General features: G+C 39.9%; 1 protein-coding gene across 2 annotated transcripts in view; it reads left to right on the forward strand.

Annotated features, from left to right (window-relative positions):
• Nhlrc2 (NHL repeat containing 2) overlaps positions 1-12,644 on the forward strand; it is a 56,845-nt gene that overhangs the window by 23,414 nt on the left and 20,787 nt on the right. For both annotated transcript variants that reach the window (XM_036173355.1, XM_036173363.1), the window contains 2 exons: positions 3,257-3,378; positions 5,503-5,632. In XM_036173355.1, coding sequence (XP_036029248.1) covers positions 3,257-3,378; positions 5,503-5,632 — 252 coding nt within the window. The remainder of the gene's footprint in view (positions 1-3,256; positions 3,379-5,502; positions 5,633-12,644) is intronic.

The following is a 12,644-nucleotide window of genomic DNA, read 5'->3' on the forward strand; positions in this document are numbered from 1 at the left end:
ATAGTTTTCAAGACAAGAACTCAGGACAGTGACCAAGAAACTTGGTATTTAGATTATAAAATAAACAGGCTAGGGTTTGTACATAATTTTACTCTTCTCTTGTTTTGTCCTTAAGAACATCTGAATCCCCGCCCTTTCCAGGAGAGCACAGGCCATCTTCTTCCATACCTCCCTACCTTAGATGAGAACAGGCCTCTGCTTGCCATCTGCGTGATTAGTGAACTCTCCTAAGTACATTCAGACTAACCCGCTTATCTGGGCCGGACTTACACAACAAATTAGTCAGGGGAAGGAGTCATGTCCTCACAGCCAATCCCATTTCTAGCCTAGGAAGCATTTTACATGTGGAAGGTCGTTGAAGTGTGCCGAGATATTCTCATCTCTGTGTCATTGCTTATTATTTTATTAGAGCATGTGTGTTTTGTGGGGCTGTTTTTGTTTGTGCTACTTGGTATTTTCACTTGTAACAGGCAGTTGTGAGAATTGTTACTTGAAAAATGTCTTGAATTTTACTGGTCTTTGTGGGTCTTGGTGTGTGTGGTATGTGTACATGCTCATGTGAGTCTGTTTGCTGACACATGTGCACAGAGGCCCGAGGTTGATGCTGTGTGTCTTCCTCGATTGCTCCCCACCTTATCTTTTGAAGCAGGGTCTCCCAGTGAACCTGCAGTGCATAGGCTTGAGCAGGCTTGCTGACCTGAACTCCAGAGGTGTGCTTGCTTTGGCTTCTAGCCCTACTACTCTGCTGCTGCTGCTGTTGTTGTTGTTTTAAGACAGGGCCTAACTTTGAAGTCCTAGGTGGCCTGGAACTCTTTTAGTAGACCAGAATTGGCCTCAGCTCACATAGATCCGCCTTCTTCTGGGATTAAGGGCATGTATGCTATGGGCAGCTTTTTGTGTAGGTTGGCAATCCAAGCTCAGATCCTCATGGTTGTAGAGCAGGCACATTACCAACTGAGTCATCTTCCCACCCAGACTTTAATATAACATTCAAAATGGTGTAGGTAAGTGCTCTTCTTTCTTAACACAGGGTCTCACTATGCAGCTCTGGTTGGCCTGGAACTCTATGTAGCTCAGTCTGCTCCGGAACTCACAGAGATCCACCTGCCTCTGCCTCTTAAGCAGGAATAAAGTCATGTGCCACTACACCCAGCCCAACATGTTCTTTGTTACCAGAAAATATCAGCAAGTGGTATTCTCAAGTGTGCCTCAAAGACTACTACCATGTCTTGACATACTCTAACTTGGTGGTTTTAGACAGGGTCTCTGTCTCTAGCTCCAGACAGCCTGGAACTCACTGTATCCCAGACTCACCTTGAATTCACAGCAGTCCTCCTGCCTCCTCTGATGTGCTAAGATTTACAAGCATAAGCTGCCACACTCACCTAATATTATTTCTTACATTTATATATTTATTGTGTGTTTTGGAGTAGAAGGGTGCTTGTGTCCCGCCATAGAGGTCAAGGGACAGCTCATAGGTGTCGGTCCTCTCTTTCCACAGTGTGGGTCAAAGGGTCAGACTCGGGTTGTCTGGCTTGAGAGAAAGCTCTTTGAGTTGTGAAGCCAACTTGCCAGCCCCAGCTAATTTTTTGTTGTTGTTGTTTTTGTTTGTTTGAGACAGGGTTTCTCTGTGTAGTTTTGGTGCCTGTCCTGGATCTCGCTCTGTAGACCAGGCTGGCCTTGAACTCACAGATCTGCCTGGCTCTGCCTCCTGAGTGCTGGGATTAAAGGCGAGCGCTACCGCCACCCGACTCCAGCTAAGTTTTTAAAAAGAAGTCTTTGGTCACATGTTATCAAGAACTACTGGTTTCATGGGACTTAACAAGTTTTGCCAGTGGTGGTATTGTCAGGATTCCTGGTCACTTTGCTCTGGCAGTGTCTCATGGATCTCAGTATTTCAGAGCTGAAGTGACCAGAGAGCCCTTCCCCCAGGCCTTGTTTTTCTGTAAAACTCTTAAGTCAACACCAATAGTCGTATTAATAGTAATGGTGGCAAGCCACATGCCTGGCTTCATTCTAAGCACACTGCCTACATTTCCTTATTTTCTCTCCTGAATGCTATGAATCTGGGTATTATTAGTTCTGTTTTACAGAAGTAAAACTAAGACAGAAAGCTTGTACCCAGACCACCAGCTCGAGAAAGTGAGCGCTTGGAGTTAATGGGACTTGTTGTGTTCCCTAGCCACCAAGTGTCCTAGCCAGCTGTGTATGACAGTAGAAGTCTGCAATGCAGTGTGTGACCCTGACCTTGGGGAAGTTGTGTGTTACCCTGTCACACTGCCCCTCCTTGGAGCTGTGGTGTTCCAAACTTGAGAATGTTACCTGACTTTAGGACAGTGGAGCAGGGGTAGGAAGGAGTGTCACCCTGGGCTTCTTGACTCAGAAGACAGGGAGGCTCTCAAGGTGTAGTGCTGTTTACAAGCAGTTTTGAGCATGGAGTATTTCTAGGGAAGGAATGTCGATATAGTTTCATTTATTATCAAAGGAGTCTATTGTCCAAATTGTTCTTTTTAAAAAAAGTCATCCCTTTGGGGGCTAGAGAGATGGCCCAATGGTAAATAGCACTTGTTCTTGCGAAGGCCTGTGTTCCATTCCCAGCACCCACATGGCAGTTCACAACCATCTGTAACTGCAGTTCCAGGAGATCTGAACTCTTCTGACCTCCATGTGGGTACCAGGCACACACATGGTGCTTATACATACATGTAGGCAAACACACACACACAAAATAAATATTTTTTAATCCTCCTTTAGCTGCTGAAAGGTTAAAGTTATTTTTAACTTTCTAGTCTAGGTAGCAGGTATATAAAATGCTTTTAAAATTATTTTCTTCTGCTGTATGCTACCCAGCATAGACATAGAGAAATAGAGGAAAATAGAAAACATCTTTATTTTCAATTTTTAATTTAGTGTGTGATGTTTTGCCTGCACGTATGTCTGTGCACTGTGTGTGTGTGATGCCCTCTAAGGCCAGAGGAGGGCATCATATACCGGGACTAGTGTTAGAGCTAGTTGTGGGCTGCCATGTGGGTGCTGGGGTTGAATCCAGTCCTCCAGAAGAACAGCCAGCACTCTTAGCTGCTGAGCTACCTCTCCAGCCCCACAGTTTCATTTTTAGAGAGAAATACTGAAATGCTGTGTTACTTATTTTTAAACATTCCAGCATTAAAGGCAGGTTTTTAAATTATGTATTTCGAAGATGTTACTTAGAAGTAATATGAAAAAAAAAATTGTCTCATAATATCTTGTCTTTTAGGACCTAATCCTGGAAGAAAAGACGGAATGTTTTCAGAGTCATCTTTTAATTCTCCACAGGGGGTAGCTATCGTGAATAATGCTATCTATGTGGCTGACACTGAAAACCACCTTATAAGAAAGGTAATTTTCCATTTTAAGTTACAATTCTAATAGTTCTAGTCAAGAAACCCTGATGTTTATCAGGAGTCCAGGGCCATCCTTGGTTATGTTACAAGTTGGTGGCCAGGCTGGGCTGCCTGAGACCCTGTATTAAGAAAGAAGGAAGGTGGGAGAAGGGAAAAGAAAGTCTATTATGGTTTCAAAAAATTCTCTATCAATATATACTCTTATTCAAATTTGGACTTCAAAGACTAGAGAATTTTTGCAGGTTTTATCTATTCTGTATTAGTCACAGGAATAATATGACTATCAATTTCCATTATAGATAAACCCAGTTATTTTAAACATTTCCTACCAATAGTGGTTTTGGCTATCTATAGTCTATTGTAAATTTGGAAACTAATAACTAATCAAAGTGCCTGTAATCTATCTTGTTCGATAAACACAATGTTTCTGATAATTCACTTTCATTCAACCTTGACATTTGTCTTCATTCATTTGGCAGAGCTGTCACATAATACACATATAATAGCACATATATATCTAGACTGCAATGATGTCTACTGTAATGTATGTCTTGATATAAGCAATGTATTTTCTTTGCTGCTGAGTAGGACTTGGTCTATTAAAACAGTCAGTAGATATTTGTTAAGTTTATTAACAAATTATAGGTGTGTGTATGTATGTATGTATATATATTTAATGAAGCATTTTTATGTATTTATTTTTATAAATATATATTCTGATTTAAAGAACTATAGTGGATATGTTTTTTTAGTCTTGAAAACTTCCTAGATATTTGAATACGCTAATATATTATTGAGGATAGTTAGGGGGAATATTTATTTGATCAAGAAGTATATACTTTTTTTAGGCAGCGCTTTGTTAATATCATTGTGTATAGGTTACAGAAAATGATGTGGTTTTAATTACTGAGCTCTTAAAGGTGCATTCTTGTGAATAATTTTCTTGGAGAGTTATTTCTATAGTCCTGTCATAGATGTCTGATTGTTCACTGAGGTAATGAGACAACTAGTTGGCAGCATCAGAAATACTTGCCCTTTATCACTCATGCTCCATTCTCCTGCTTCACTACTGTGATCTTCCAGTATTGGACAAGGTGCTTCATTCAAATGCCTGTTTATTAAAGTAGTGTAATCACAGAAATACTGGATTTCCTAATGTCAGTGTCCATTCTGTGTGACATGGCTCAGTGTCTGTGAAGACAGGAAACAGAATTGTCCCTTCCTTTCTTTTTTCACAGAAATAGTTACTGTATTTTACTTGAAGACCTCATTTGCAGATGTCTGAACTCATTATCCTCTTACATTCACACACACAAACATTGTCTCACCCTTTTTTGTCTAGAATAATTCTTATTAACTTATAGGGTTGGTTTGGTTTGGTTTGGTTTTTGAGACAAGGTTTCTCTATGTAGCCTTGGCTGTTCTGAAACTCACAGAGGTCCACCTGCCTCTGCCTCTGCCTCCTGAGTGCTGGGATTAAAGCTGTGTGACACCACTGCTGGCCAATTTATAGCTTATGTCCCCTTTCTGCCCTTCCCTTGCCATTCCCAGACATGAGCAAATCATAGATAACCGTTTTGATATGCTTATCTGCATGTGACCCTGAAAAACATCAGTGTCCTATGTGCATGATTATCTTGATGACTTTATTGTGACGCTATCAGAAAAGCACCCATGTAAGTACAGAACTCACAAGTTTTTAATCAGTTTAACAGGTTTTGCAATCATAACTTTAAATTGCTTTTAGAATATTTCAGCTCCCAATTAAGAATTGTCACACAAAGATAATCACCATTCCCAGCTCGAGGCAATCAACTTTCTGTCTATTGATAGGCTCTTACTGAAACTTTCACACAAATAGAATCTGGCAATAGATGATTTCTTCTTCAGTCTTACTTGATGTTTTAAGGTTCATCTGTGAGGTATATGTTGGTAATTCATTCCCTTCTATTACTAGGGAATGAGAGGGACTAATTGTGCGCACTTAAGTGACAAGTCCACTATAATTGCCCTTCTAAAACATTGTGTTTCAGATAGTCTGTATGTTCAATTAGAATTATTCACAAATTGAAAACAAAAGTAACATGCATTGAATAAAAGCTTACTGAATTTCTTATAGATTGACCTAGAAGCTGAGATGGTGAGCACCATAGCTGGCGTTGGCGTTCAAGGGACAGATACAGAGGGGGGACAGAGAGGGGAGAAACAGCCCATCAGCTCCCCTTGGGACGTCGTGGTTGGAACCTCAGGTACGAGAGTTCAGCAGCCAATGCCAGCAAATTCTGCTAATAAAAATAAGATCTGGTCTTTACAAAATTCTTTTCTGCTAGGCAGTGGTGGCACTCAGGAGGCAGAGGCAGGTGGATCTTGTGAGTTCAAAGCCAGCCTGGTCTACAGAGTGAGTTCTAGGACAGCCAGGGATACACAGAGAAACCCTGTCTTGAAAAAAAAAAAATCTAATTTTTTTAATTAAAAATATTCTTAAAATGTTTAGATTAATTATGTAGCTTGTTTAATATATTTGTACTTATGGCTTGGAGCTTGCTGATTATGTAAAGCCGAGGCAGCCATAAGCTATACAAATAGAATACCTGTTTTATATAACATTGCATTGTACTTTATAAAAAAGGTAAGACTGGATGGTTAGCTGGCTTACTTTGGGATCAGGCTCTGTGCGAACTGAATTCTAATTTAAAGAACTTCATTTAATCTGCATCTTCCAACTGATGTAGTTCTACATATTCTTAAATTGATAGGACTCTAGTTTCAGAAACTACAAAGATTCTCCAAATACGGGATTATCACTGAATAATACCTTTGCTTACTCCAGTTGAAAAAGAAACTGAGATAGCAAAGAGGAAGATGACTTATCTTTTTTCATTAAAAAAAAAAAAAATCCTGAATACTGAAATAGGATAGCATCTTTTGAGTAATAAAAGTATTGCCCTAATGAGTTTAGACAGGTGCTGATAATAAATGAGACATACTGTCTTTGTGGTCTGTATTAGCCACATCAGTATACTAGAAGAAGCACCAGTATTCTTGTCATTGGCCCTCAGCAGTGCTGAGATGGCTGTTACCTGCATGTCTAATATCAGACGTAGAGAAAGTGGAATACATTGGAACTAGAATTTGAAACCAAATGGTTTGTGTGATCTTAGTGGCTTATTTGAATGGCTTTGGGCTGAGAATTCTTGCTTTGCTATGCTAGTACCATCTCTCAAGAAAGGTAAAACTATGCTTTATATATAAGATTTAGTGATTTAGTTACTGGTGTTTGTATTTGCCACTTTTTATGTCTTCTGTATCAAGTAGTAATTATCACAATGATGCTATGTTAGGTATACTCATCACACTTAATCCCTTATTTGAGTCAACTTAGTCTGAGTCTACTTGAACTTGTCTCAGGCTGTGTCTTGAGTCTATATCTGGTTTGTGTGGTCTATGTAGCATGCTTTTTTTTTTTGTTTTGGTTTTTTTTGTTTTTTTTTTTGTTTTGACAGAAGGGAAAAAACCTAAGAGGATAAGGTACATCATATGTATTATAAGACTGCTCATATTCTATCTACTTGCCTACTGTTACTAGAACAAAGCGTGGGAATTGAGACTTGGCATACATTAAGAGTGCTTGCTGCTCTTCTGGCGGACCTGTGTTTGATTTTCAGCACTCATGTTGAGTGGTTCACAACCATCTATAACTCTAGCTGCAGGGCATCTAAAAGTAAAACAGAAACACAAGGCACACAAGTGAGTTCTAAGTCAGAAAACAGGGGTGTATACTTTGCCACCACGAGGCTGTCTTTGGAAAGGATGTAGATACAGAAATGTTCAACTTACATCATGTCTGTCAGAATTTGCATTGTTTAAAATTACAGTGTACTTAAAATTACAGTGTGCTTTACTAAGTTAGATTTACATAATGGCCAAGGAATATTTTAAGTTTTATCCTAAAAGCTTTTCGGTTGTACTTTTGTAGTGTGGTGTTGCTGGTTGTTTATCTTGGTATTAAGAATACGCCCATTTTTGCGCTATAAGAAAAATTGTAACTATCGACAGATATTCGGTTAGGTTCCAAGTCAAGTGATATGCTATTTGAGACATGCCTTTTTATTAACCCTAGTTTTCAAGTTCTGCTTTAGTTCCGCTCATAGTTCTACAGATAACTTAGTTCTGAAAACATCTGTGGCAGTTTGAATGAGAATGACCCCACAGGCTCACACTTGAGTGCCTGGTCCCTGGTTGGTGGAACTGCTTGGGAAGGATGAGGAGGTGTGGCCTTGTTGGAGGAGGTGTCACTGGGGGTGGGCTTTGAGGTTTTAAAAGCCCACGCCCTTCCCAGTTAGCGCTTTCTCTGCCTCCTGCTTATGGGTCAGATATAAGCTCTTAGCTACTGCTGATCTAGCATCATGCCGGCCTGCCGCTGCTGTGTACCTTGCTATGGTGGTCATGAACTTTAACTTTCTGAAACTGTACACAAGCACCCAATCAACTATCTTTATATTACCTTGGTCATAGTGTCTCTTCACAGCAATAGAAAAGTAATGAAGACATATCTTCACTCAAAAGAATGGGCAGGAGAAGTAGTCTTGAATGCACTTAAGTGTTTGCTAGCTCAGAAAGTCTGGTTTGAAAGCTCTCTGAAGGACCTCCCTCAGTGGCCATGCTACATGAGTTATCTGTGGACCAACTAATCTAGGTGTCTATAATCAAGTCATTGCTGGGTAGGCTTTATGAAATGTCTGTAAATTACTGGGTGACCCTGATTCTCAATAAGACTTTCAGAGTGACATATTACTCCCAAAACATTTAATAACTAAAGTTTTGAATTACTTTAAAGTCCTAACCTATATTAACGTATAATTCTTTAATAACTGGATCATAGGATTAGATGAATTGTTCTTACTAAGTTACATATTTGCTTAATGTCACTTAAAATATATCCACAATAAACATAAGATACTCATTTGTATTTATATGTACATATTTATTTCATATTATTTATTAACTCAAAATACAGCCCCATGGGGGACTTTTTAATGTTCTAGTTTTTTACTTACAAATGACATCTGATTGTGTACTGGAGAATTTTTGTTTTGATCTTTGTGATGTGGATAGCTGTACTGTTTTCCAAAGATCAGGTTGTTTATGTTGTTTTTAGATTGGATTTAAGCTCCAGAATGTTTCAACTGCCATTCCTATTTGTGTTGTTGGATTGATCGCTAGGGAACTTAGAGACAAATTACCCTCTGCAAAGGTGATGTCCTCTCATGTTGAGACACACCTTTCTTTTGTATCCTTATTGGTCTTTTTCTTACCTTTCTTAAGTTTCATCTCATTAAGATTGTTTCTTTGTAAACTCCAAGGGTCATTTGTGATCCTACACAAGTAGATGAGATTTAGTAGACTTCCTCTTGGCTGAATTGAGCATAACTGTTGGGCAGGATCAGTGGTTCCCTTGTAGTACGAGACCCTTCATACAGCCCCTCGTGTTGTGGGAACCCCAACCATAAGATTAATTTGTTGCTACTTCATAACTGTAATTTGGTTACTGTTATGATTAATGTAAATATCTGATATACAGGATATCTGAGATGTGACCCCAAAGGGGTCATGACCCAAATTGCTGATCTAGATTGACCTAAATTTACCTCCCAAAAAATTATGATGAGTCATAAAACAATTATAAGTATTTTTATTTTAAGAAATATAAATGTGCATTTCAAAGTCAGTTTCTCCTTTTTGTTGTTAGTGGTGGTTTTTAAGACACAATTTCACCAGGTACTTATATGTAGCCCAGGCTACCTCAGCCTGTAGTGCTGTGTTTGTAGCTGTATACCACCATACCCAGCTAGCCAGTCTCCTGATGTAAAAATATAACTTTTTATTAAGCAGTTCCTACTGGCCTCTCTTTCATCACCTCAGATAAATTATTTTTATTTTCTCAAAGCATGGTGAGACTTTTTGAATACATGTCAATAAATAAATATGAGGGCTGAAAAATTTATATTTTCCATATATCAACCATTGACTTAGCTACTTGCCTTTGTTATGTCTGCTTTTAAAGTACTCTACTCAAACTATGAACAACCTTTGCGTCCCATTTCAGTACTGTGTGCATCTCTAAACTATCAGACCGAGCAGATGTTACAGTAAAAACTTGAAAGCATCAGCAGCTCCAGAAAATGGTTCTTCTTAAGCTCTTTTCTAATGTTTCAAAAAAATTTATAAAACTTTCTTATATTTTATCATAATTCATGAAAGTGAGAAGACAGAATTATCAGAAAGAAAACATGAAAAATGGGTTGCTTTGTAATGTCTTTAAATAGTAGGTTCTGTCTAGTGCACATCAGTGGAACACAGCTACTCAGCGTTGTGGGCAAGTATCAGGAGTCTGAGAAAGGAACCTCCATTGGGTTTTGTGTAGAAGTTAAGACACATGAAAGCAGTGGGAGATACACCCTCACAGATTGAAATTTGAGAAAAAGGGAATGAAAAAGCCAGTTCTACACTAAAGACTTCTAGGAATGAGAAAGGGGCATGTGATCATAGAGGGTTGCTTGGAGTCTTCAAATGATGCTCTTTCTCAGGTTTGCACTCGAATGTGCACATTGGATTTAGTTACTTAAACTTTGTATATTACATGTATTTCTCTGTATGGTGTATGTAATTCAAAGTTAAACAGTAAAGAAAAACTAGGTAAGAAAAAAGAATGAACAGTAACAAAGACAGATGATAGCTGTTGACTATAGACCTGATGAAGAATCGGCTAGTAAACAACATACCTCAAGGAGACACTAAGGAAATAGATTTTAAATGCCTGACTTTTCCAAATGTATATGTAATTTGTAAATATGTGTATTTTAAATAGTGCCTGCACATTTAACCTAGTTATACAATTCCTACAGTAAAGTAAAAATAATTAACAAACTGAATTTTACAAAAGTAAATTTCATCTTACCACTTTAAATATGACCATAATTCTCTGTGATACTGACATCTACGATGGACTCATCATTAGCAGCCGTTTTACTGTGTGTCGGTTCTCTCTTGATCCTACTGATGTCAGACAGTAGCCATGAGGTGTTTTGTCTGGGGGTCGGAACCTGCCAATGCTGAGCGCTTGGGATGATCCCTGGTTTAGTCATTACAGAGAGGACACAGTGCTTGCGTTCCATCCCCTGTCCTTGACTCTGTCAGTTTTCCCTAGATACAAACTCACGGTGTTGACATCACCGTTAATGGTTGGAATTCAGCATGAGTCTGCTCAGCTAATGGTCTGTGGACAAGCTGTATTTTGGCGTTGACATGCCTAAATATTTCACATGACATCGATTAATGTTCTATAAAATACCAGTAAATATTTTTGTTTTAAGTGTAATCCAGTGATGCAGGCGTGTTTAAAGGGATAAATTTTATGCATTGTGGCCAGTACACTTTTATTTTGAAAAACAACTGTATCTTTATATCTAAAATTTGACAGAAGATTCTTTTTTATACAATAATCTTATTGAAAATTTTTTGTATATAATATACTCTGATCATGCTTTCCCCTCTCCCAGTTCCTCCTAGGTCCTCCCCATTGTCCCAGCTCCACCCCCTTTCTTTTTCTCTCTCTCTTTTAAAAAAACAGGTAAACAAAAAAACCACAAGAAACCTACACCACACACATGCGTGCACACACACACACACAAAGTCCCCACAAAATCAGAAACCATAGTATATAAGCAAAAGACCAGTAAGACCAAGAGAAAAAAATCCTGAACAAAGCGAAATGAGACGCAAAAAATCTCCAAAAGCACCATTGAGTTTGTTTTGTGTTGGTCATCTACTGCTCGGCATGGTGCTCATCCTGAAGTGTGGTTTGTATACCCAGTGAGACTCCATTGGAAAAACAAGCATCAGTTACAGAGAGCTGCCTGGTCAGAGTGGGAGCTCCATATCTACCTCCCTGTCTCAGTGCTGGGCCCCATCTGTCTTAACTTGTACAGATCCTGTGCTCTCATTGTCTTCATCTGTACATCAATTCTGTTGTGTCTGGAGGGTCCCGGTTCCTGGGAGTCATCCATCCTCTCTGGCTCTTCATGTGTGTGTGTGTGTGTGTGTGTGTGTGTGTGTGTGTGTGTGTGTGTGTGTCCACCCACCCCCCCCCTTCTCTCCTGCAGAGATCGCTGAGGCCTGAGGGAGGCTTTCATGAATACGTCACGTTAGGACTTTGTGGACTCCAGCTCCTCAGGTCAGATGCCTCAGCATTCGGTCCAGCGCCTGTGCACACTCCTTCTTTTCCTTTCCGTCCCTTTTCCTTGTTTTGGTAGCTCCTCTTGATCTGTCCGAGGGTCACTAATTCTTTCCTTGCCCGTGTCTTTTAGCTGACGCCCTGTTTGAAGGATTCTTCATTTTCAGTGTCATGACTCTAAAGAGGAACCGTTTCTGCTCTGCTCTTGGTTCTGGGTTAGGTCTCTGCAGTAGCCTCCTATCATTTAGGGATGCTGGCTCCCTCTTCTCAGTCCTTGGCAGACTAAGTCAGAGTCCCAGGACAACACTTGACAATTGAGTTCATTGGTTTTGTGCCTCACAAATGAATGAGTGTTGTGGTCATCCACAGCCTCTTCCTCTCTTCCGCTGTCATGTTTGTCTTCTCATCACTAACTACATGTCAGTAATCTTGAAAAGGACTGTAACGGCTCTGATAAGTAGTGCTGATGTCATCATGGGGAATTAAGTCAGTTTGGGCGGAAGCTGTACTTGACGGGGTTTTATCATTGCCAAGGTTACTGCTTGCACAGGAACCTTCCAGTTCCTCTAGTTGGGCTTGGTGAATGGCTCCAGTGTGGGAAGTGGGGTCTGGATGGCGTCATTTTTACCCCCAGGGTTCTTTCTGTCACCCCAGTACACAGGAGCCACATGGTGCTGCTCTCTGTGTCCTTTGCTGTCCTCCGTGCTCCAGTCTTGGGAAGAAGAGTGCTCTGCTGCCCTTCCTCCCTCTACGGCTCTACTGTGCAGAAGTCCTCCACACACAGAGCTTTCTCTCATGCCCTCTCCAGCTGTCATTGGTCTTTTCCTGTGCTCTGGGGTGACACTTTGCTCCTTTTCCCTGAGACTCAAGGCAGCTTTATAGGAGACTTCAGAACTGTGGAAACAGCTCTGTTTACACTACAGATTTCAAAGAGGCCAGCAGGAGGGTGCTGCACACAGCAGCTTAAAATAAGGCAGAATTTTTCAAAGCTGGACTTTGGATTATTTTTACATTTCTTTTTTTGAGTT

This window comes from Onychomys torridus, chromosome 1 (assembly GCF_903995425.1).
Source record: "Onychomys torridus chromosome 1, mOncTor1.1, whole genome shotgun sequence".
In the NCBI taxonomy this organism is placed as follows: Eukaryota; Metazoa; Chordata; class Mammalia; order Rodentia; family Cricetidae; genus Onychomys; species Onychomys torridus.